Consider the following 26,947-nt stretch of genomic DNA (forward strand, 5'->3'; position numbering starts at 1 on the left):
ATGTTTTAAATTTACAAAGCCAGAAGAGTACATACTCAGGATGTCTTTACAGAAAAGACATAAATGATCTGTGTTAAATGATGATCCATATGTGCTCTTACTTAAGAACAGAAGTAGTGTGGGGATCCCTCCTTGGATCAGACAAGCATCTACCTAGACCAGCATTCTTAACAAGTATCCAAGTAACATTGGGTACTTGAAGAGAAACTGGCCAGTGGTATACTAATGGATTATGATCTATCTTTTGCCTTCCTTTCCCATTGCACATGGCCTGGTGAAATGTTCTCACCTCAGCCAGGTCCTCTTGGAATAGCCTCTGCAAGTCAATGTAACATGCAGTTTTCTACAAAAAGCCTCCATTTTCTATAAAAAAATTGAAGCAATACCTTTAACATCTAGCTTTTGCCAAAATACACATTACAGAACCATATAATTCCTTCAAGTTACAAATTTTAAATCCTTTTCAACGTTTACCAGCAACTTATTCAACAGGACTTTTGAAAGTAACAATGAAAACTATAAAGCACTTTTCCAGATTAGTAATAAACACAGCAGTGATATGTTGTAGATTATGCCCTGTACCGACATCGCCTCCCACTCCTCCTTTTTGAAGGGAAGGCTTCTTTAACAAGAACCGGAGGGAAAAAATTCTGAAAGCTTTGCGATTTTTCAGAGACGATAAAAAGGCTGTTTGCTTTTGGGATTTTTCACCCTAATGGATCAACATGGCTGTGTGCAGTTTTTAAAAATTATGTCTACGATTAATAACAGTCTTTGCTGTCGTGGTCTCCCCCAGCCCGAATAAGAAGGCCCGGGCACTGCGGATCAGTCGGAATGGGCTGCCCAGGATTCGTTAAGCAAGAAGCGACTTTGGCCGCCCCTGCATCTTGACTGACAGTTTCCTCTGGCCGCGGGCGCCTGCGCTCCCGTCTCCCTTCCCTGATCAGGAGCCCGCATTCTCGCCGCTGCCGTTTTGACTCGCGATTCCCTGCAGCGGACGGACATGGCGGCGCCCTGCGAAGAGCGAGCAGCTTCCGGCTCTGTGCAGACGCCGGGGTGACCGTGAGGAGGACTGCGTGAAGGCTCCCTTACTCGACGTTACCGTCGTTTTTATTGGTGCCGCCGCGCCCTCTCTTGCCCGCACAGCCGGGCCGGGGCGGAGGCTGATCTTCGTACACAAAGTTGTCCCGGGTGAGCGCGCAGAGGGTCGTGGAGGGGGCTTGCCGGTCTCTGCCGGGTCGTATGCGGGCTGGGGTGGGTGGGTTTTGCTTCCCGTTCCCGCAGCATTTCTGGCAATTCTGTTCTACATCCAGAAGTAGAAGCCCATTTAGAGAGGGGCAACCGAGTCAAAGAGGGTCCGACATTCTGTCCTCAGTGCGGCGCTGCAGCAGAATGGCACCGGGTCTTTCCCCTCGAAATGCTGCGTCAGGGCAGGGCCCAGGGACACGCCAAGAGGGCTTCTGCTTCCCAGGCGCAGGTGCCCATCCTTGTGCTCCCTGGAAATTAATCCCGAAGGTCTGTATCCACTACCATTGATGCAGATCAGAAATCCTCACATTACTCTTGACCATGCATGGGAAGAGCGGGGCGTTCTACCATTTTTGCCAGGTGTAAAGCACTTCGTTTGCATGCTTCGAAAATGAGAAAAAAAATAGCCTTTTGTCAAAGACTGCTCCATTCTTTCAGCATTTTAGTGGTTCAAGCATTGAATAAATAAATACTAGGTTATACAAATTGGTGGTATAAGAGGAATCTTGGGAGGAGGGAACAGTTTAGAAATGCCACACCCATATCGTCCCTCAGGCTTTCTATAAACTCAAGGGGTTAGCAGGCTAATTCCCCCCCCTTTTTTTCTTAAACTGATTCTTAGTTTATTTCAACGTTATGTGCTGGAGGGTATTTAGTCCACGTTGGATTGTTTGTGTGTTTGTATTTGATAAACTTACAAATGTTTTGCATACTTGGAGAGTTCCCTGAGTATATAGACGCCTACGTTATTAGAGCTGCCAAACTCCAGGTGGGGCCTGGAGAGCTGGTAATACAGCAGATCTCTGCCTCTTATACCGCACAAATGCACAGAGCGTTGGCACTTGCCAGGGGCAATGCTGTCCCTTCAGCAGTCACCTATGGCAGATATAATAAGATCACATATTCTGCAAGACTTTGTGCTTGTAATTCAAATTCAGTTGAGTCGGTTCCTCATATTTTACTTCATTGTTCCCAGTATGCTGATATTTGCTCTAATCTGTAAAATCCAATTTTACTTACTATGCTGGGTCATTCGGAGGCCTTAATGGTGTACCATCTTCTGAATGATTTATCATCCAAAATAACTGAAAAGGTAGCCTTATTTTTAAGTCTGGTAATCAAGGATCGATTGAAAAATGTCTGTTTATACTCAGATTACCCTTGTTACCTTTATATTTGTGTACTGTATTGCTAACCTGAGATATGCCAATAAAGGCTTTGTTGTTGTTAAATCTAAACTTCCCTCTGTCTGGAGATCAGGGGGCGTGGCCACCAGCCATGTGACCATTTTTAACAGGTTTCAGAACTCTGTTCCACTGCTACAGCAGATCTCCAGACTATAGAGATCAGCTTCCCTGGAGGAAATGGCAGTTTTAGACGGTGGGCTTTATGGCATTATACCCAGCTGAAAGTTCCCTCCCCTCCATGTACCATCCCCCAAACCTCCAGGAATTTCCCGACCTGGAGTTGGCAACCCTGTGCCTTACCCATGGGTGACCTGGTTATGTAACTTTTATGAGGGCCAGCCATCTTACTATTAGATGTAAGAAGACAGGGACCCACAAGGACTTGCGGGGGACATCTGATTTTCCCTTCTCTTACCATGTTTTCTTTCCCTTCCCTGACCTCCATCGCTTCTCTGCCTTTTCCTGTTTTCTTCTCTCCTTAACACCCGTCTTTGTCTGCTCCTCTTTCTTCACTCCACTGTCCACTCCCCCCACCCCGGCAGCCTCTCTTCCCTATGGCCTGGTTGCCTGGTATCAGTGAAGCCACTGCCAGTTGCATGGTGGCGAACCTGCAAGGACGTGAGGGGGGGTCTTCACTTTTCCCTGCTGCCCCTTCCCCACACTATTTCCTCTTTCTTTCTTCCTGGCAGTGTCTGTATGCTCACTTTTCCCTATGTCTTCTCCGTCAAAAACACTAAACAACCTACCTTTTATCTGCTCCCCATCTTCATCTATGTTTATTAATTTACTTAATTTATATACTGCCTTTCTGCACCATAGGGATCCCAAGCAGCTTAGATCATTCTCCTTGCCTCCGTATTATTTTTACAACAATCCTGAGAGGTAGGTTAGGCTTAGAGTGTGTGACTGGATCAAAGTCACCCAGTGAACTTTGTCAGCAGAGTGATGATTGGAGCCTGGGTCTCTCATGATTGTTCACTAGAATCTATAGGTCTAAATGGGTTTTCATTGCTTCCAAACATCACAGCTTCCAAACACAGTGGATGTTTTCCAGTAGGTTGGCCATGTTAGTTGCAGCCCAAATAACAAAATAGTCTTCTCATGTCTGCAATTTATATACCAAATATATTTGATAAACCTTTGTTTTGCTGTATGCCATTTTTTTCAAAAATATTTTTGAATGTGAAGGTAAGTAGCCTTGATAGAACTTGTTTGGACATACAGTTCTGGCTTCACAGAAAATACAGTCAAAACTCTATTTATAATACATATTTGCTTTCTTATGGTCATACCAAAATGTGGGTGCTAGAGTAGAGAAATGCCCTCTAGCATCCAACTTGGTATTTTATTAACTGGGACTACATTCTACATATGCTCCCAAAGCTGCAATGCTGTTAAAACACTGACAAAAGGAAAACTACAGAGCATGAGTCATCTCTCTCTTATGCACAGAGCACCCCAAAGCTTAGTTATGCAAATAGCTCTGGCCAAAGTCAGAAAAGGTTTACCATCTCACATTTTGCCTGAAATCTAAAAGTGCACAGAAAAAGAGAGGACTTTTGCCAAAATCGTGTTTTGCGATTAAGGAACAAGAAAGTCTGGAAGATGTGTGGAGGAGACAAAATCTGAAAAATAGACAATATACATTTTACTCTGCAAGACATTTTACACTATCAAGAATTGACATGATCTGGGGCTCCAAAGAACTGGTGGTATGGACTAGAGATGTGGAGATAATGCCCAAGGTAGGCTCAGATCACAATCCAGTTATGTGGAGATTTGGGAAAAAGAAAAAGAAAAGAGGATGGAGGATAAATGAAGACTTGCTGCAAACGGAAGAAAATATGGCGTTGTTACGAAGAGAGACCAAATTTTTTATACAGTGCAATTTGAATAAGGATATACCAACTAACAAGGTATGGGACACATATAAAGCTGTTATTAGAGGAACGCTAATGGATCTGAATGCAAGAGCTAGGAGGAGTAGGGAAGAAAAGAGACTTGAAATTATGGAAAAAATTAAAGCCAAAGAGATACAACTTAAAAAAAGACCAGGAAAAAAGAAAATATTTCAGGATATGAAAATCCTGCAGGAACAATTGACAGCAATGAACAATAGAGAATTGGAGTGGAATTTTAAAAAAATGAAACAAGTCGTTTGAAGGTGCAAATAAGCCTGGGAAATATTTAGCGTGGCAATTAAAAAAAAAGGGAGAAGAAAATCATAACTAAGATTCGAGAGGAAGATAAAACATTGACAGATCAATCAGCCATTAGTAGAGCCTTTTTTAAATTTTATGCAAAGCTGTACCGAAAGAAAGAGGTGAACAGAGATTCCATAGCGGAATATTTGGAGAAAGTGAAGCTTCCAGTAATTTCAGAGGAATGGAAAGAGAAGTTAAATAGGGAAGTGACAGAGGAAGAAATAAAAGAAGCTATACAATCAACAAAATTAGGGAAAGCACCGGGACCAGATGGAATAACAGCAAGGTTTTATAGAATGATGGCCAATGAGCTGACACCGTTTCTAAGTGAGGTAATTAATGGAATATTATAAGGCCAAAAAATTCCTGATTCATGGAATGAAGCTAATATATCATTGATCCCGAAAGATGGACAGGATTTGACCAACGTTAAGAATTATCGGCCAATTTCGTTGCTGAATAATGACTATAAAATATTTGCGAAAATTATGGCGGAAAGATTAAAGGGATGGATGTCGGAATTTATTGCAGAAGAACAAGCTGGATTCCTACCAAATAGACAAATTAAGGACAATTTAAGGACAGTAATAAACACTATTGAATATTACGATAAGCACTGTGATAGGGAAGTTGGTTTCTTTTTTGTAGACGCGGAAAAAGCATTTGACAATTTGAACTGGGATTTTATGTTTGCCACTATGGAAAAGCTGCAAATGGGAGAAAAGTTCATACAAGCAGTTAAAGGAATTTACAAAGACCAGTGTGCAGCGATTGTAGTTAATGATGATTTGACTAAAAAATTGAAAATAGGTAAAGGTACAAGACAAGGTTGCCCATTGTCTCCATTGTTGTTCATTTTGATTTTGGAAATTTTGCTGATTCAAATTCGAGAGGACGATACAATCCGTGGCATAAAAATAAAGGAATTTTCCTACAAAGTCAGGGCATTTGCGGATGATGTAATGTTGATAGTGGAAGACCCAATAGACAATATGCCAAAAATAATGGATAAAATAAAGGAATTTGGTGATTTGGCAGGATTTTATGTGAACAAAAAGAAGTCGAAGATATTGTGTAAGAACATGGCGAAGCAAAAACAGCAAGAATTAATGGATATAACGGACTGTGAGGTAACTAATAAAGTGAAATATTTAGGAATTGAGTTGACTGCAAAAAATATAGATTTATTTAAAAATAATTATGAGAAACTGTGGCAACAAATAGAAAGAGATTTGATAAAATGGAATAAATTAAATTTGTCATGGTTGGGAAGAACAGCAGCAGTGAAGATGAATGTGCTACCACGCGTGATGTTTTTGCTGCAAACTATTCCAGTTATCCGAGACTTCAAACAATTCGACAAATGGCAAAGAAAAATTTCAGACTTTGTGTGGGCAGGCAGGAAACCCTGAGTGAAAATGAAAGTATTACAAGATTCGAAAGAAAGAGGGGGGCTGCAACTGCCAAAATAAGATTATATTATGAAGCAATTTGTCTGACATGGTTAAAAGATTGGATAACGTTAAAAGACCGTAAACTGCTGACTTTGGAGGGACATAAAAAGTTGTTTGGATGGCATGCCTATTTGTGGTATGATAAAGTTAAAGCGGACTCTATGTTTTTGCATCACTATATCAGAAGAAGCCTTTTCACAATCTGGAAGAAATATAAGAATTACATGGAAAGTGGTATCCCTTCATGGGTGGTACCATATGAAGTAATAGATCCGAGAACTGTTTATAATGAACAACAATGTTTAACTTATAAAGAGATAATGTCGATAGAACATAGAATACCAAAAATAAAGACACAAGAAGAGTTATCTCCTCACTATGGATGGTTTCAATATAGGCAAATTAGGGATCTTTACAACTCGGACTGTCTAAAGGGAGGAATAAGACTAAAAAACTCGGAGTTAGAAGAAGTGATTTTACAAGAAGGCAAAAAAGATATTTCAAAAATATACAAAATACTTGGTATACGGAAGACGAGACAGTCAAAGTCCAGATGGTGAAATGGGCAATAAACCTTCATAAAGAAATAACAATGGAATCATGGGAATACTTGTGGAAAAATACTTTGAAGATTTCAACTTGTACCAACATTAAAGAGAATGTATACAAAATGATGTATAGGTGGTATTTAACGCCTAAGAAGATTGCGCATGGAAATGCAAATATGTCAGATAAATGCTGGAAATGTAAAAAGCATGAAGGATCATTTTATCATATGTGGTGGACTTGTGAGGTAGCTAAGCAATACTGGGGAGATATAATAGAAATAATTAATGAGGTTTTGCAAACCCAAATAAATAAGAACCCAGAGTTGTTGCTACTGAACTTGGGAATGGAAGAAGTTCCAAGGCAGTACAGAACATTGTTATTTCACATGACTACAGCAGCAAGACTTTTGTATGCGCAGAAATGGAAAGTGCAAGAAATACCAACTATAGAAGATTGGATTTACAAATTGCTGTACATGGCTGAGATGGACAAAATGACAAGAAAACTTAAAGATCTTGATCCAGGAGAATATATTGCAGACTGGGAGAAATTGAAACAATATCTAGAAAAAAAATGGGATGTGAAAGGAGGATTGTGGCAGTTTGAGAATTATTAATATGTGACTTTATAAAGGGGAGAGAGAAGTAACTTTACCATTAATGGGGAAACTTAGCTGTTAATTAATCTAAGCTAACATTAGTAATAAGAAGATTGTATTAAAAATAGATAGTTTAAACAGTGAAATGTAGATTGATATATCAGAAAATTGGAGATATAGAAGAATTTGAACATGCTTAGAATAAGTGATATAACATATATAGGATTTAGAAAAATTATGGTTAAGAGTAATTTGAGTAATAAGAGGGGTTTGGGGTTGGAAAGCTGTTGGAAGTCAGTAAGGAGGGGGGGAAAGGGTGGGGGCTGATATAATTTAGATAAAACGGGGAATTTGTGTATTGAATAATATTGTATGTACTCACCAATAAAAAATTTTTTTTTAAAAAAAGAGAGAACAGCCAGGGTTTGTTTTACACACACTAGCGGAAACACAGTACAGTTTAATGAAAGTACAGGAGCATTTTAAATGGAAAACTGACCCTAGCCAGTATGCTTGTTTCTATCATTGCAGAGAAGCATGTTGAAACCCACTGTGTGCAGCATGAAAGATGAACAGAGTTTTTTGAGACAGGAAGGTGATTGTGCTCTGAACTGAAAACATCTTTTTTTTTCTTGTTCTGGATGTATTTAATTGTTTTGTTTTTTGAATAGACAAGAGAGCTGGATTTGGAGTTTGAGTAAAATCAAAGGCTTTTAGTTCTTTCCTACTGTTGCATAGGCACAATTGATTGAGGTCACTCCTTAACTTGCTTGTAGCTTATTTGTTCTATTGCAGCATCTAACTGTGCTGTGTTCTTTTTCCTCCAGGCATCCTGCTCCTGTCTGGATTTCCTGGCCTTGAACTTGTAGTCTCAAGGCAGTTTTACTGGCATTGGATATCCTTTCTATATTTTGAATGCTTGGTCTAAGGACATAAAGGGAAAAGGTACATGTTTATATAGTTCATGTGCACAAGCATTGTGAATGGAGAACAGAATGTGTTGGCTAGTTGATTTGAGAGATATTATTACTTTTGTATTGTCGAAGGCTTTCACGGCCGGAGAACAATGGTTGTTGTGGATTTTTCGGGCTGTATAGCTGTGGTCTTGCCATTGTAGTTCCTGACGTTTCGCCAGCACCTGTGACTGGCATCTTCAGAGGTGTAGCACCAAAAGACAGAGATCTCTCAGTGTCACAGTGTGGAAAAGAAGTTGCCAGGTAATTTATATCTACTCAGGAAGGTAGGGTTGGGCTGAGTCATCCTGTAAGAGTTTCCCAGGGTGTGGAATGCTAATGGAGGGAGGCTTCACTGTATCCTGAGGAGGTCCTTTTGCATATGGATTGGCGCTTGATATGCTAATCTTCTCTGTAGGGCTATTGTTGGGTATAGAGTATTTTGTTAGCCTGGTGTTTTTCAGGACTGGAAACCATGCTCTACTCATTCTTAAGGTCTCTTCTTTCCTGCTGAAATTGTACTTATGCTTATGAATTTCAAATTGTTCTTATGCTTTTGAATTTCAAATTTGGTGCTACACCTCTGAAGATGCCAGTCACAGGTGCTGGCGAAACGTCAAGAACTACAATGGCAAGACCACGGCTATACAGCCCGGAAAATCCACAACAACCATTATTACTTTTATTCATTGACCGAATTCTAATACAGAAGTGAAATCTGGTTAGGTTTTTTAAAAAGATAATAAAGCTGGTCAGTTCTTCTCTGGGTGATTTCTTTTCTTAGGACTTTATTTACATGTTTTGCACACAGTTCAATTTAGGCCACTCAATGTACTTTCTGATGGCAGGGTCAACATAGTTATGAAAAAGAAACTGAAACAAAAAGAGTGGAATTTGTTCTTTGCTTTCGTTGCAGTTTAGATCTGCAGATACTTTCCTATGAAGTTGGTTTAATTCTAATGTTGTCTGTAGGTTTTTTAACTACACCTTAGAATTCCTATGTAGTTTTGTTAATGCAGCATCACATTCATATTGATCTTTACTTCTGGAGATGAGTTTTCACATCCATGCTCTCATTGTTCAGTAAGTAACATTGGAATGTGTGAAGCATCTCCTATGAAAAGTATTATGGTTGAGATTATGATGGTTCTTTGGCAGGGGTTTTTGGTGCTCGATTAGTAGAGGCAGTTTTATGTCTTCGTGTCACATAGTGATGGCAACATGAATAGCAGGGCGGGAGGAGGGGTGAGTCTTACAAAGGCTGTTACAGTTTTCTGAAAACAGAGCTTGAGAGGACCAACAAATTCTTTTAATATGCTATGATGCCATAAAGCGTGCTCTATCGCTGAGTGGGGTTATATATTCAAATGTTTAGGGCCTTCCTGTGAGACTACACTTTATTGCTGTTCAGTACTGGTAAATATGATTTGTCAGCCAGGTGCCCTGTGCATCACTCACCAGCAGGGACAACCAAGTTGGGCTTCTACGCGTCACTCCCACTGGGAGGAGCCCATTCAAAAATGGCCAGTTTGGTGACTTATTTTTGTTTCTAATATGATTGTAAATGATAGTCATAAAACACTTAGGTTATATCTTAACAGCTGTGCTGATCATAAAATTGAACACTGTCATCTGCATGTTGAGTCTGATTCTCAACTTTGAGCAGATGGATTTCAGTAAAAGAGTGCTGAGACCTTAAGATTTCCACTGTTGGTTTCAGCCAGCCTGTACCTCAGGACACCCTGAGAATTTTAAGTATTGAGTATTTATCTGACTTCAAATCAGTCTTTCCCCAGGTTGTGATTTTATCTCACGTGCCTTCCTTTAGTAATGCAGTTCTGATCTCTCTGCGAATCTACATCCACCAGTAGATATTGCTGTATATTACATATATACCATCAGGTTAAAATACTTTAGTCAGCTGTTCATTAGGGAACACAGCGGTAGCATATGAGTCTTTGGACCAGCTGCAAATGAATATTCTTCTTTTTTCCTTTCCCCCCATTTCCCTTCAAATAGAAAAAATTATAGTTAAAAGAAGAAAATTGTTACCTGAGTTCACATATATTGCAAAAGGGTTACAAAAGCTTACTCATATACTAAACATAGCCTGTGTGAGCCGCAGTCCTCATGGCTTATAGTTTATTGTATGTATTATCTAGTTTGTACTGCATTGTTTTCAAATGAGGGCATTTTATGGGGGGCAGGAATAAGGTTATAGTAAACTGGTCAGGTCAGCATTTTCATTTAAGGAATAGGGTTGTCATCTGTTGCTCCATTTGCTCCATATATTATCCAGTTTGTATTGCCTCAGTTTTTTTGTTAACTAGTTGCTGCATTGCTTATGGTATAGCTTACACTGTTTTCTTTACTCCATTGTTCATTTTAACTTTGTAATCTGCTAATAAAAAAACAAAAAAATTATATGATACTAGAGCTATTGAAAGTGATAAGCACTGCAATTTAGCATCAATTTATTTCAGTATCTTTTTATAAATATGCCTAATGCATCTACATATATTAATATTCCCTTTGTAATGGAGCTAGAGGCCAGGTTCTGTGTTTTGTCATACTGTGATTAGACTAACTACAGAATTTTGTTGTGTAACCATTCAAAACACAATTTGGCTGGAGTGATGTGATTATAGGAGCTAGTTTAATTGCTTCTAATCTCTTCAACCCCAAAAGCTGAGGATGTCCCAGTCCCAGGACAAGCCAGGAACAAGTGAAAGAAACTCAGGTGAGTCTGAAGATGACCAGCAGGACAACTTAGACAATCCAGAACAGTCTGTCAGAAAGAAGATTCAATCAAATACCCCAAGTCTGAGCAGAGGTAACATGTCTCAAGGTAAGCAAAATTACCAAGATATAGTAACTTCTAAGCAATTACATAGTTTCTCAAACTACATGGAACATGTATTTGCACTTTTATTTCATAAAGTATAAGTTGGATCTTTTGGTTGTACCATTGGATCTTTCCTCATCTTCCGTTTCCCGTAGCAGTCCTTTATGATTCTACTTTATCAGGAACATTAAACATAAAGTAATTCAGAATCAAACTAAATGTGATGAAAGAAAGCGCATTTGGTTATTCACTTGTCTGCCCCGTTCATGCATAAAGCAAGGAGCGGGATCTAATGTTTATATTAAAAGGTGCAAGCATGTAGACAGTTTACCTCTGTCCTGCCTTATTCCCCCAGTCCATTGCTCCAAACATTTTTCTGTCAGTGAGGCTCTGATACAGAAAGGGTATGAGGCTGGGAGAAAAGTTCCAGCAGTAGAACTTAGGGGATGTAAGAGGGTTCTTACCTATGTGTCCCTTTTCAAGTACAAATTAGGACCCCTTCCTCTTCCACACTATATGTGAACAGGGAAGACAAATAAGCAGCAAACATGACTGCCTCTATCATATCTAGTGGCCTTCACATATAACACTAGATAACAAAAATATGTTTGTCTGGCTAGCAGCGTGAGGAATCCCAAAGAGACCAAAACATAACATTTCAGAATTTTTGCAGAATTTCAGATATTCTGCTGGATCTTACAATTTGGAATATCTCTGTGGCTTAAAATACCTTAACAACCATAAACACTAGAACATGTACTTACATTAAAAAACTTGGAATTGTCATGACTTGGACACAGCCTGTAAGCAAACTACCTTTGAGTGAGTAGGATACTTCTTAACGACTGTTTTTAAACCAGTAGGATGTTTTACTAATATATATTTAATTACCTTACAGCTAGCCCCCCTCAGTTTGTATCGGTGGAGAAACTGATGGAAACAGCAAAAGGTGTAACTAACATGGTATTAGCCCATGAGATAGTTGTCAATGGAGGCTTCCAGATTAAGCCAGCAGAGTTACCAGAAAACAGGTATGAAGCCTATTATTGCAGATAGAAAAAGGCAAGTAGACTTTTCTAAAGGAAAAGTAAAGCTTATCTTCACATAAAATGAAGCTACTCATGCCTACTGTAGTGAGGATGTAACAATTAAAATAAATCTCCCTGACACTGTGTACTAGAAATTGAGAAAATACAGAACTTGTTTGACCTGGTCTGACATTTACTGAGAGAATCTCAAAGTGAAAAGCAGATCTTGGCCCCCATAAGTCCTCTTCCCACCCCTTTACCATTCCAAAGCGTATGTGAGATCACCTTAATCCTGCAAACCATTTCAGTCTGGATGGGGGAATGTCATAGAGATTAACTAGTACAGACCTGTTCGAATACTATACTCTGTGTGTTGTTAGCGGAGTCTTCCAGATGATTTTCATCATGCGCAGCCCAATCTGGTATATAAAACAAGTCCCACTGTATACCATGGGAGCTGTTCCTTAGTAAGTATGTGTAAGATTGCAATTCTAGACAAGTTTTAATTACATATTTTTTCCTTCTATGGAAGATTATCCATGAAAAGAATTATGAATCCATCAATTAATTTATGTTTTACCAGTGTATCATTATGCATATTCCTTTGTAAGTAAACTTCCATGTAGCTAAACATTGTATTAGAGTCCACACACACTTGGCTGTGACTCCATTTCCACAGCCAGCACCATTGTTGGAGGTTCCCCTGCCCGCACACATATATACACACAGATCCATCCATCCATAGTTCCATTATGAATGATACAAAAATGGAAAAGGTCCATCTACTCCTTTGTGAATCTGTCAGTGAACAAAGTTCTCAAAACATGGTTAAATGTAGCCCATCAGACCCTTTGGCTCTGTGCCCCCATTGCTTTCATCCCTGATATTAACAAAGAGAAGAGTGTATGCTAAGTTTCCCTTGCTGCTGTGTGATTTACTTGTGCCTTTTGATTCTGGCAACATCTTACTGGCGACAGATTCTCTCCTGCCCGCTTCTTGTGAATTATGACTCCTTATTGAACACAACAAATGTATTGTCTTTAACTAATACATTTTTCTTTCTGTTACAATGTCAGCTGTTTCACATTCTCATTTAGCTGCTTCCTGCCTATTTTATTTTTACCTTAACCTTTTTTCCAAGGCATACAGGACATCATACATTGTTATTTCCGCTTTCATTTTATTCATATAACAAGCCTATGAGGTAGGTCAGCTTGAGAGTGAGTGAATGGCCTAAGATTGCTCATTAAACTTTATGGTGCACTGGAGTTTTGCTTCTGAATCATCTTGGTCCTGTTTTTGCTAGTCAGGTTTTTCTTTTCTGAGCCACACCTGGCTCTGCACTAGAGATCTCATTTCAGTTTTCTCCTGTTGCATTGTTTGCCAGCCTGGAAAAAAAAGTAAGAGATATTGTCCACAAAGCTTTTTGGGATTGTCTGGAAGCCCAGTTAAAAGAAGACCCACCATCGTATGATCATGCAATTAAACTTGTGGGAGAGATCAAAGAGGTAAGAGGAGGGAATGATTTGTTGTTTGCCAGTTTGGCTTTCTCTTTTTCCATCCCTGTCTACTGTCCAGAATAAGTAAAATAGCACCATTCCAGTAGGGGCCCCTGCTATTTAGTGCCTTCCATTATGAAAATTCTCAGTGTATTGCTGTTCCATGATTCCTGTTTTTAATCAGTTACCAGTCCCGTAAGAGGAACTATCCTTTTATTCTGTCTCAGTGGGGAAGGATTTTGTCAAAAGCTCTTGGTTTGAACAGCCTGCTATATCTTATGTATCAGATGATCCGTATTTACATTGTATTGATATTTTCAAACATACCTATAAAAGGTTAGAACAGCAAATTCAAAGGCACCTGTAATGGAGGCCAGCGCTATCTCTGTTGCCTTCATCAAGACAGTTTGAATTTTCTTACAGCAATGATCTGTTATCCCATCTTCAGCAGTGACCTGTTCCATTTTTCCATTTGTAGTAGATCATTGGTTTTCAGCCTTCTTGGGCATAGAAGGGTCAATTGTTTTGGTAGATTTGGAATACTTTCATAATTATTTTGCTTATCACAGTTATAGGCCCTGTATCACAGAACTCTGAAGTCAATATAGTAAGGAGCCTTTATGCCCCTTGTTATGACTAAATGCTAATGAAAAATGATGTTGGCCATGCTGTTCTCCCAGTTGATTGACCACCATAATTCCTTCCTCTTTGTAGTAACATTTCCATGTTACGTCTTGAAACTCTATGTGCTGCTTTTCCTTTGTGAAGTCATATTGGGGAAGGCAACTTGCAGGAGAGAAGAGTTTATTTGTATATTGATTATATTTGTCCCTTGCCTTTATTCCTTTAAGGATCATAAGGAGGCAGGTGTACAGGATTCCTAGCAGGTCTCCCTTCAGACATGGTCTTGACCCAGACCTGCTTATTCATTAAAGTAGCTGCATCACGTGCCCTTAGATCCGCCTGTGGTCCTCACATGCTGCTTTCCGCTTTGAATTTCTCCTCTTCCCTTCCCGCAGGGTGTTACAACCTTTATTTTCAGCAGAATAAATTTTCCCAGTTCAAGGGAAAGCCCCTGAGGTTGTGGTTGGACAGCATGAAGGGAAAATGGCAGCTCAGAGAAGGGTAAAACATTCCTTTCCCCAGCCACTACGTCTGCCCTGTAAACTTCCTCCTGTGAACTGAATTAACAGTGTTTCAAAATATGAAGTAGATGCAAAATATTCATTTTCCAATATTGGCCGTTTCCACATGCTGTTAAAGCGATGGGCTACTTACAGAATGCTGGCGGGTTTTTTCACAGATTCCAGATGCCTCCGATTTCAAAGCAGAAGCAGACAGTTTGGCTTTCCTTTGTTCAGCATCCTTTACCCGGCACAGAAAAGAGTGGGAAATCCCGTTCTCATAAAAGATGCTGAACAAACGAAAGTGAAACTTCCTGCTTCCTCTTTGAAATCAGAGGAATCTGGAATCTGTGAAAAAAACGCCAGCATTCAGTAAGTAGCCCGTCGCTTTAACAGTATGTGGAAACGGCCTGAGAGCTAAGCTACAAGTGATGCCTGACACAGGTTGGACACTTGTCAGCTTCCCTCAAGTTTTGATGGGAAATGTAGGCATCCTGGTCTTGCAGCTGTAATAGAGAGCCAAGCTGTAAAACCAGGATGCCTACATTTCCCATCAAAACTTGAGGTAAGCTGACAAGTGTCCAACCTGTGTAAGGCGTCACTTGTAGCTTGGCTCTTAGATGCCTCAATCAGAACAAATAAATGCATGCATTCTTTACACTGTAATTTTATGTATGGACTGGAGTATCTACTCAAGAATCCAAGGTAGCTCATTTATTGTAAGCAGTGATTAAAAACTTTAATTACAAAGTTGGGCTCTATTTTTTATACATGAAATGATAAAATTCTATCATATGCAATAATGTAATATTTCCATAATGCATATTTGATTTGAAATAGCCTTGACAGATATAGCAATACAATACTACTAAGAGCTAGTAACAAGAACTTGCTTTCTTTCAGGCTCTTTTATCTTTCTTGCTGCCTGGTCACACTAGATTAAGAAATCAGATTACTGAAGCTCTAGATCTGGAGCTGATAAAACAGGAGGCGGAAAATGGTGCCCTTGACATTTCTAAGCTGGCAGAATTCATCATTGGAATGATGGGAACTCTCTGTGCTCCAGCTAGAGATGAAGAAATTAAAAAGCTGAAAGAGATTCGTGAAATAGTTCCCTTGTTCAGGTACTAGAATGAAATGATTATGTCCAGTGGAGATGTATTTCTTCTGTACAAGCTTGCTTAAATGCTTTCCAATGTTTCAAGCGATTAACATTTTATATGCTGTGCTGAACTGATTTCTCTTTCAAAACTGGGTAGTGCTGAGAACGCAGAAATAGGGAGTGATAAGGAACACTATTTTGTCAATATTTGGTCAGTGTTAGGAATGCTACTGAAGATAAGTCTGTCTGTCCATCCTTTCTGAGCATGACACAGAATGTTTCTGTTTTCCTGTGGCCCTCTAAGGTGGTAGACTGGACTCTGTGTTGTATTTCTTCATACGTATTGTACATAGGAGCTCACCTGATTGAATCTTTTTCTATATACAAAGACTCCTAGCACACACACAAATAGTACATGGTAGAAGGGTTTAAAGGACATTCCCTCGTCCTTAAACAACAGAAATAGCACCAGAAAATCTGAACATGCACAGACCAGTTCTTATGCTCTTCACAGATACTTAAAGGCTTCTGGTTTGAGTCTTTAGTTCCCTTGTATTTCCCTAAGTGCTCTAGTATACTTTCTTCTAGTATTCTCTTTCTCTTCTGGAGTTAGGAATGCTGGTACCCACTTTCTAGTACCCCAGTCTCCTTCTCTTTACACACAGTGCTCTCCTTATTAACTGAATCTGAAGGTCATTTCCAACAATATCCAACCAGGGATCTCTTCACTCTTCAGAGCAACCTCCCTGTTTGGGTAGAGTAAATCTCCTTTCCTTAGAAGATCTGTCCCCTTTATTTGGCCCGTTTGGGAGTCTGCATCTACTTCCCAAACTTTTTTGCCAACTTTCCCTAGTTCTCCTGCAAGTGTTAAACTGCTCTCCATTAGGATTCCGTCTCCTAACCCTTCACACTCGATCTCTCTCTGCTAGGACTGAAAACAGACCCTCTTCTTTCCAGCACATGCTACTCAATCAGATCCCTTGAAATAGCCTATCACTCAAAGCTCTCTGATTCTGAGGGATTAACTCTTAACAGTCCTGCAGCTGTGTGTACCGCACTTCCAGGCTTTTTTAAAGTGTGCAATCCATTACAGTAACATTTTCCTTGGTATCTAGTCTTCTGTGTTCAGGGAATATTTGTGTGAGGACAACTATTTAATGAGCTCTGAATCTGAAATGGCACAACAGAGGCACAAGTTTCTCAGTGACAAGTAATCTGGCACCTTAAAGATCAACATTTAATCATAGCATAAGCTTTCTTTATTTAGGGCAAGATTCAGGTCCAGTAGCACATTAAAGACCAACTAGATTTCCAAAGTATGAGCCGTCTCTGACTCTTGAAAGTGCCTATATCTAATTGGATTTTAAGGGGCTACTGGACCTGAATCTTGCTCTTCTACTACAGACTAAACAGCCACCCACCTGAAACTATCTGTATTTATGCAAGGATACTGTGAGAAACCTGTTAATCTTTAAAGTGCCTCAGTACTTCTTTTTGCAGTTCATAAAGGTAATTTATTGGCAATGTAAGTTTCTGCAGAACTGAAGTATAAAGAGCACTTTTGTTTTCTGCAGACCTTTCTTTGAAAGGAGAGCAGTTCTGTTCACAAAACTCTTGCGTTTCTTGCTGATAACATCTATACTTTGTTTTTTTTGGCAGCTTACTTTATTCATTATTTCAGATAAACATTTTGTTAGGACTTACGTTTGAAGTGACTGCAGATATATGGACATGCTCTTTCACAGGCTCAGTGTTCTGTTCTCTTTCTCCCTGCAGAGCAATTTTCTCTGTGTTGGACTTGATGAAAATGGATATGGCTAACTTTGCTGTTAGCAGCATTAGACCACATTTAATGCAGCAATCAGTTGAATATGAAAGGAAGAAGTTTCAGGAACTGTATGAAAAACAGCCAAGTATGACATTTGTTATTTACCTCTATTAAGTGAGCAACTTCTGTCACTAAAATGTAAATTGAATAAGTGAATGCAGTTTTGGTATTCTGTAGTCAGCTTTTAATTTGAGAGATGTGCTAAAATAACTACATTAGTGGGGAAATGATATAACAGCTAACACAGCTTGCATTCCATATCAGCAGAAGATGCAATAGGGAAACCCCTTCTTTATGATGGGTCTTTGCATATTGGGACATCGTTTCAACAGCAGACTGTAAAGGTGCTTGCTCCTGAGATAAGGCAAAGATTTTCTTTGAATTGTATCATGTATAATATTTTGAGGGGTTGCTATAGCTTTTTTTGGACCAGGCTTGTCCGGCTGGGGACCCACCAAGCCAAACGCTAGCTGTCTCCCTTCTATGGAGAGCCATCTATTTTTGCTTCTTACCTCGGCCTGCAAAAGTCACAAAGGTTGACAAGAAGTTGGCAGAGCCTGATACATGTCTCAAGCTTTCAGCTTGATGGCACACCACAGATTGAGCAAGTCTGACTTAGATACCGCAAACATCCACCTGATTTTTAAAAAAATATATATACTATCTCCATTCTGAATGCAGTGATTTGAATGAACCTGTGTTGTTGTTTTGTGTTTGCTCAGCTAGCACCTAAAATGTGAAGTCTGAGTTGTGATGGGGTAGTGATGGGGTAGCAAGGGGAGGCTTAAACTCAATCCAAAACTCTCTTTTGGCTGAGCCATGAATGGGACGGTGGTTATATGTCCTGTGCCTGTCCATAGCGGCAGTCAATTTCTTGTTGCAGTCTAGAGAATAACGCTGAAATTTTGATAGAATACATTGGAGTTAACTGGAGTTTTCTAAAGGCTTTTACTTTTTATTTTATATTATATCTGAAAAGTCTCTTTTTGCAACATTTAAAGAATACCACTAGGCTGTGCAGTTGTTCCCTGCACTCTGTCTAAAGATTAGGACTAACTGTTTACCCATTTTTTTGCATTGGGACCACATCCCACATCACAGCATCAGGCTTAATTTGCTGTGCATCCTGTGTGTCCAGCTTGATTTGCTGCATATTTTCTAGATCTCAACTAAACATTTTCAGACATGTAAGCATACTGTCTGGCAGCTAGAATTGGTTATGACTCTTGAGCACACAGTTACAATGTTTTCAGGTTCATGAAAGCATTCCACCTGTTAGAGAAGATACATCATTGGCCTGTGGAGGAAATGCTGTGTTGTGATTTTTCTTACTTATTTTTTATTTTGTATATTTTTACTCTGCCCTTATTCAAAAGTGCTGAGGGTGGCATACGTGGTTCTCTCCATTTTATCATTACACCGGTCCTGTGAGGGAGGTTAGGCTGAGAGAGAATGACTGCCCCCTTAATTAATTTAATGGTGAGTGGTGATTTGAACCTCGGTCTCTCAGGTCTTAGACCAACAACTGCTGTGCCCTTCTAAGTTAAAGATCACCATAACCGCTTCTTGATCCTAGGCCCATTTTTCAGCTGTCCAGTGCAGCTTTTGACTGAAGTATGCTTGTTAAGGCAATGTTTCTCACTCCAAAACAGATTCCCTGGATTTTGTCACTGAATGGTTGCAAGAAGCTGCTGATGACCTGAGGTCCAAAATACTGCCTGCTATTGGTGACAGCTCTGAATCTACCAGTATAAAATCTATGTTGAGTTCTGTTGCTATACAGAATCATGCATACTTTAAGCTGCTCAAGTGGGATCATCTGCAAAAACCATTCCCAGAGGTAATACATGTTTTTAAAATAGTTATATCTCAGCTCCCTCCTCAAATTCAAGATGGCTTACATAAGTAAAACAGGGTTCCACTTATCTGTAACGGTTGTTCATCGAGTGGTCTTCTGTGCAGGCACGCACTGGGACTGCGCACACGCAGGCCAGCCTTTTGACACTCATTAGGTGTATCTCACTCTGGACATTGTGTTGTAGTTATAGCTAGCAATAGAGGGGAACTGTTGCTGGATTTGATCAAGAAAAACATAGAAGATGCCTTTGCATGCAGAAACAGGGCTAGCCTGGCCCCCTTGCTAGACATGCCAAGAAAGGAGTCTTGAGGTCTAAAATAGAACAATCTTACAGGGGGACATGAAACAGAGGAGTGACACAGTTGTATGGCCTTGTGTCGTTTAGAAGAGCTGTCTAACCCATCCTCATTAGAGACTACAAGTGGGGGCCCACAACAAAATTTTGCAGATTGTGTCAGGGTGACATTAGGGTGGGGCAAGGCAGTTGCAGGGAGGGGAATCCCATTCCCCCGCCTCTGCTTTCCCCCTCCAAAAGATCCTTCTCTGTTCTTCATCCCATTTCCAAAGATGCTTCCATTTCTTCCCCGCTCTGCCCCACCCCCAAAGATCTTTTCCTATTTCTTTCTCCCTCTGTTTCCCAAGAAACCTTTTCCTGGTCCCTCTCTCTTCCTAAGGATCTTTCCATATTCCCACCCACATTTGGCTGTTGCTTCCTCCCCCTCCCTAAGATCCTTGCCTCCCCCCCCTTTCCAAAGATTCTTCCTTCCTCCCTCACAAAGACCCTTCCCTTTTGCTCCCCCGTCAACTATCTTTTCCCTGTACACTCCTAGAACACCCCCTGTTCCCCAAGGACCCTCCCTCCCATTCCATTCTTTCCTCCCCTTTCCAAGATGCTTCCCAATTTCTCCCCCCCCCCTTTATAAGACCCTTCTTAAGTCCCTCCACACATCTTGTTGCTTTCTGCCTCAGGGTAATTCACTGCCTCCTCACCTTAGCCTCTGGCAGCTTGTTGCCTCGTTGGTTGGGCCTTGGGTGGCTTGCTAACCCTGCTCCTGGGCTTGGGTTGACTTACTGTGTCTTACTCCAAGGCCGACACTGTGCCTCGCCTTGGAGTGGCCTGCTTCCTCTGGAGGAGGGAAGCTTGTTGGCACCATGTCCAGCCTCAGAGTGGCTCACCGCCACCTCATTCAGGCTTGGGGCCGTCTCCATGCCATCATGCTGAAGTTAGCTCATTGATGTCTTGCTGCTGCTATGGTTGAGGCACATATGCAAACCTCAGGTGTTTGGAGGGGATTTAAACCCTAAAGTTGCTAAAATGTCTGTATTGTTTCCAAGTGACTCTGATCCATGCGTTTAAGTATCCGCAGTGTGGGAGCACTTTCCTATTAGCATATAAGAATTGTTGAGGCCCAGGTGCAGGGAGTGCCTGAGAATGACAGGAATGTCCAACTGCACAGAAGTTGAAGATAAAATTCAAGGATGGGTGTATTTGTTGAGGGCCAAAAGATACTCGTATGTATGAGGAACGTAATCACTAATTTTACTTAGACTTCATTAAGCTAAAATGTAGAAAGAATGAACTAACAATGTCTATATACTTTGAGAAGATGTTTCAAATATAGATAACCTTGTCTGGTATTTAATGTTTTAAGATAATACGTTTGCCCTTATTGTGTGCCCTTTTGAAGTGGGACCATTAGTTAGTGTGAGGAGATGATTTTGAAACGTTGTAAATATGAGAAGCTGAATCGATCGGGAGCTTCTTCCTAGAAGGAGCTCTTTGCCTGGGACCTGCTTATCTTTGGGTAAGATACTTCTGTAGACTCATGTAATTGCTCTCCTTTGATGATCTATGTAGTTATAATGCCGATGATTGAGCTAATGTTAAGAATGCTGAATAATCATGTTTTAATAATAAAGAATGGGATTCTGAAATAGTATTACTTTGCCCAGTAATGAACCTCTTGCTAGGATTTGATATAGGAAATCTAACTAGATGGCTTCTTCAGTGTATGCCTATATCAGAATCAGGCCTCACCAGAGCATCCAGAACAATTTATATATGGACTGCCTCTATACATCACCTTATTCTTTCTGCAAACATTCAGGAACTGTATGCTGTTCTGTTAGTTACCACTGCGGATACTACTCTCTTTTCTGTTGTGTTGAAAACATTTTCTGCAGACTGTGCTAATGGACCAAACGCGCTTTCAGGAAATGCAACTGGAACTGGACCAGCTGATCTTAACTGGTGCTGTTCTTCTGGTAACATTCAGTGCAGCAGGCCCAGCCGTGCCAAGCTTGCCAGGCTTTACCAACAAGCTCAAAACCGCTATCCGTGTGCTGCTCACTGGGTTACACTTACCGTGAGTACAGTGCAGCTTTTGGTCCCTCCACGATGTGATGCTGTATGGTATGGAAGTCATACTGTGCTGTTGTGTAGAAACACCACATGTTCTTCTCTATCTCCCTTAGATGCAAAAGGCCTTCTAAGTTGGGAGGGGGGAGTGCCATTTCCTATAGCGAGTAGTGATGTGAAGAAAGAGGCCTTCATGAGAAGTTCCTTCATGCCACCGAGGTCCAGAGAAAGCAAGGCACATGGCCTTGGGCTGGGGAGCCACGTGAACCGTGTTGTGCTCCCAATGGTGTCATCAGGAACACAGAATTCATTTATTAAAACTATTTATATGCTGTTTTTCTCCTGGGACACAAGAGTCAAAGCAATTTTCAAATTTTAAAGTCCTAAACAAGATCTAATCCCTTAAAATCTCTTTTTTTCCCTTCAAGGTTTGTAATACTCTTACGGTTTATAATTTGATTTAACTTCCAAACAGTAATAAATCATTTTCAAGTTTTTATGACCTGCTATACTACAGGTAACCTATGCTTTACTTAAAGAACCTAATCCTTCTTTCCCCAGTTCTTTTAACTTGACTGAAGCATTGGCTACCATCAGCGAAAAGGTCTGTGCTGAAGTTAATGGTTGTCTTTCTGAACATGCATTCACGCCATTCACACCTGAGAAAGAGACTGTGGTTAAAGGACAGATCCAGGCTGTGGCCAATCCCGACAATTCCCTATGCAAACTAATAGGTATGTTTTGTAGATAAAATTAATTTGTGTGAGAGGTTGCCCCTCCCTCTCAACTAAACAGTCAGACAAAACAAAACAAAATTATTGCACATAATAACATTCGATTTATATACTGCCCTTCAGGACAACTTAATGCCTACTCAGAGCGGTTTACGAAGTATGTTGTTATTATCCCCACAATAAACACCCTGTGAGGTGGGTGGGGCTGAGAGAGCTCCAGAGAATTGTGACTAGCCCAAGGTCACCTAGCTGGCTTCAAGTGGAGGGAGTGGGGAATCAAACCCAGCTCTCCAGATTAGAGTCCCGTGCTCTTACATCGCTACACCAAACTGGCTCTTGAGCTTGAATCCAGATTAAATTTTCCACTCATGCAAACTACTTCTATCAGTGGAACACACCATTCCTGTCTCTGCCCCCCTCACCACACTGTATCCCACTGATCTTCTTGAAATGCTGCTCCTGCAGGACAGGGGACCCTCAGGAATAGCATGAGAGGCAAATCCAGGAAGGGAAGATGCGTGGAAATTATTCCATTCTTTCCGTCAGTGGAAAACATACACTGAATCTAGCCCATAAAATTTGCACATTTAGAGGACAGAGTTAAAATTTAAAAATCATATTGTCATTAATAAGCATCAAAAGGCAACTTTGTCAAGGTGGACATGCCATGTGAATGTCAGGAAAGGAGGAAATATTTGGAGAGATCAAGGATCAGGCTGAGAGAATTTCACCAGGGACTGAGGGTTATGTTTGGTTTTCAATTTGTATCTATGAGTGATAATGTTCTCTTGGATCTGAGAGGTACATGAGAATCGTAAGACAATGGTACTTAAGCAACTTGAGTTCACACTGAGAGATTCTGGGCTAGGAGAAGGCTAGAGGGTTTTTTTAAAAAGTTGTAACAAGAACTTCCTTGATATGCATTTCTGTCTTCCTGCCAGGATCTCTGTTAGTAATTGTTACTAATATTAATTTTCCTTTTCTAGATTCTAGAATACAGGTATTTTTAGAGAACTACCTTGCTTGTGGTCATCAGAAGTCTGTTCCTGATATTCCTGGTGGATTAGGCCCTATTCAGCGAGAGCTGGAGGAAATTGCTGTCAAGTATGTTCGCCTTGTTAACTACAACAAGATGGTCTTTAGTCCTTACTATGATGCAGTTCTCAGCAAAATACTGAATGAAGAAGAAACAGCACACTTACAAGGAAAACTAGAAGATGATTAATTCCAGGTTTTTGTTTTTTTTAAAATTTTTGCCAGTAAGGCTTTAATCCAGTGTAGTGCAATAAAAGGTTGCATACTCGTTCTGTTACAGTGATATTTCTCCCAGAATTATCAGGGTTGGAAACAGATTTGGGGACGCTTAAGATCAGTCTTGGCATCCCCTCCTCTCCTCCTTCCATCACAGACTGGTGTTATTGAGGTGCCTGAGGGAAATCTGACATAGCATCAATGAAGTGGTATGCAGACTGGGAGTAGGAAATGCCGAGATTACATGTTCAGTTCTTCCTGCTCCTACCCCATTGATTGGTACTGCGACAAGGAGCTTTGTTCAGAAATTCCAGCAGAGTCATTCTACTATTGGGACTTGGGAGTATGCAAAATTGTACCCCCCATCTACACTCGCTGGTTGTTCAGGATCCACAGGCAAGATGTGAAATGAGTTCCTCACTCTTGCACAATCATCTTTTCTGCTACATCGGATGCATACATGGAAGCCCATTTCTGTGCATTGAATTGGGTTAATTAATCTTATCAATTGTTGACACCTTGCAACCTTTGGAAAATGGCTTGTCTGCAAATCATTTCAGTAATTCAGTAGCAGTGATTGAGTTCAAAGCTGATACATCAGAGAAGGATAAAGGTAAATACACAAGCTTGATTTTTATTTCAAAGCAAACAGAAGAGCTGGAAGTCTTTTTAATTTTATTTTTATAATATGAAGACAGACTGAAATAATACCTGGGTGTTTTATGTTTACTATTAAGCTAAGCATGAACACTGGTGCAAAAGAGATGACAACTTTTTACACTATGGTTCTTAAAGCTTGTCTTAACAGTAACTTAAATGTCTACATATTTGAAACTCGGATCCTGGTAGTTAAAGCACTTTAGATATTCTGTAAGGCCATTATTCTTTCTGCCAGCCACACTTTTCTATAGATTTCTTTCTTGACTTGCAGGTATTCTACCAAAACATATATATACAGGTATATTTTTGTATTTTTTGGATGTTTACTACAGTGTTCACAACAGTGACAAACTGTAGACTCATGACATTGCTTTTCTCTCTTAAGGTATGTGGAAACGAAAACTTTTTTTTTTATAAGGATGGTGTTTCTTGGTTTATTGTGGCTGGTAACATGAAATACTAAATGTAGACATGCGAACTTTACACCTATAGAAGTTGTATAAATATTTCTCCACTGAATTTCATTCATTTATGTTTTGTCATTGAGAAGATGGACTAAGTTTCTAGCTTGAGAAATCCTGTTAAATAACACAACTTCAGTCCAGGTGTTTTGTGCACAGCTGCACATCACTATCAGGCTGCTGTTAATTCAGCCCCTTCACTTGTACCCCACATAGCCACTACAAGCAGGCTTTTGGGTCTGACCCAGGCAGAAAGACCGTTTTCAAGCTTGTGTTACTCTTGTTGGATTGGAATGCAAGACTTTATTTGTATATTAGATACAATAGTTTTAAATTTATAGGAGAAATGAGCTATATTTTGAACTTTTCATGGCGAAGATATCACTGGGTTTTTAAAAACGTTTCAGTTCATGAACATCTGTAGTAAATTTGAATACTGGAAAAAAATTAACTGTTTCTTAAGTAGGCATCCTATAAAATTATTTTCAATATCAGAGGCCTGACTATTATATATGTTCAAAAACATGGAAAACAAGATCACATGTTCAGGAAATTGTTTTTGCTTGAAAAACAAAAACATGAGTAGTGACTAGTTTGTCAGGGAATAAAATGCAAGCCTAAAAAGCATTACCACTTTAGTCCCATTAACCAGTACTCTAGAATAACTATTTTAATTAGCTTTGACCCTGCAGATAAGTGAACTTGACTGCATCAACCAGGAAAATACACTTACTGTGATCCAGCACTTAGTTTTCAGGTGTATGTAGCAGATTCTCCTTGCTGTGTCTGTTTCTCCCAGATCATGGGATTAGACTAGCTACCTTTACATGGAAGTACTCTCTTTTTTGGCACTTCACCTTCAAAATGTGATGCCCATGGGATTTGAATTTATGGGAAATGTCAGGCAGGTTTTTATTTTTGAAAAAGTTCAGTAAACATCTTTGGCATATCAGAAATATGAAACTGGTGTTTTTAACATAGAAAACAAGCTACAATCCATTAAAAGCTATCTATATGAAAATACCACTGATTCAAATGATGCTTAACTTTGGCTTGATTGGTCTAGAGTTTCCAAAACAAAATTAGTTTTCAGGTTACTGTTGCCTAAATTAGTTTTGCTTTACAATTAAGATCCCACATATTTAATTAATGCAGCAACTACAAAGTAGAAAACAGGGAAAATAAATTCAGTGTTCTATCAATGTATTATGTGTTATATATTTCCTTAAAGGCTCTTTAAGAATGTGAATTTGTTGCTGCTGTTTAAATATGTTGCTGTTGTCTATGCTTTCCCTCCGTGTGAGATTGTAACTCAGTTTATCTGTAATAAATACCTTTTATGTGATCATTTGTTGCAGTTCTAAATCAGTATTTTCAACATGGTCTCACCTGCGGCCAGAGATTAAGACTATGGACAGACAATACAGACCTTTCTATAAACTAGAGGAAAGGTCCAGGTTTGCTGAAAAATCTGGAAATATATAGTGCATACACATACATTTGGAAGGGTAACCCCCCTCCAATAATAGAAGCAGTGCCTGTAGCTTTAAGAAAAGAATGCCATCAGTGGTTGTGGCTAAGCAATTACACCAGTTTTGCCAGCCTTGGTTTCTGTCAGTAAAAGGTAAAGGGAGGGAGCAGGGCCCTTTCCAGGGCTGTTTTTGCCTTTGAGGGAGGACTTATTAGAACCAGTCCTGGCAGGAACCAACAGGCAACTTGCTACCATGAGTTGCATGATTCACCAAGTTTTAGCTGTTTGCTACTGTTCAACAGCAGTCACCCAATAGCCGGTGTTATGTAGTGTTACAGTTCCATATTAGGATCTGGCAGATCTGGGTTTGAATCCCTAGTTTTCCATAGAAGCTCACTGGATGACTACTGGCAGGTCACACTGTAGCTGCAGAAAAAGCTACATCATAATTAATAACATTTGATTTATATACTGCCCTTCTGGGCAACTTAATGCCCACTCAGAGCAGTTTACAAAGTGTTGTTGTTATCCTCA

The 26,947-nt window shown here is 39.9% G+C and overlaps 1 protein-coding gene across 2 annotated transcripts; it reads left to right on the forward strand.

Moving 5' to 3' along the window:
* The first annotated feature begins 892 nt into the window (after window positions 1-892).
* On the forward strand, window positions 893-26,290 carry TCP11L1 (t-complex 11 like 1). Of its 2 annotated transcripts, none has more exons than XM_054972134.1 (11): window positions 893-1,191; window positions 8,068-8,185; window positions 10,882-11,041; window positions 11,937-12,069; window positions 13,454-13,574; window positions 15,593-15,813; window positions 17,568-17,704; window positions 19,272-19,459; window positions 21,662-21,843; window positions 22,398-22,570; window positions 23,557-26,290. In XM_054972134.1, exons 3-11 carry the CDS (start codon window positions 10,888-10,890, stop codon window positions 23,793-23,795), a joined length of 1,548 nt encoding a protein of 515 aa, XP_054828109.1. In that variant the 5' UTR covers window positions 893-1,191; window positions 8,068-8,185; window positions 10,882-10,887; the 3' UTR covers window positions 23,796-26,290. The 2 variants fall into 2 exon arrangements, with proteins under 2 accessions (XP_054828109.1, XP_054828110.1); XM_054972135.1 differs by having other exon boundaries at window positions 21,692-21,843.
* Window positions 26,291-26,947: the final 657 nt, after the last annotated feature.

The sequence above is a fragment of the Eublepharis macularius genome, chromosome 2 (assembly GCF_028583425.1).
Source record: "Eublepharis macularius isolate TG4126 chromosome 2, MPM_Emac_v1.0, whole genome shotgun sequence".
NCBI classification, from domain to species: domain Eukaryota; kingdom Metazoa; phylum Chordata; class Lepidosauria; order Squamata; family Eublepharidae; genus Eublepharis; species Eublepharis macularius.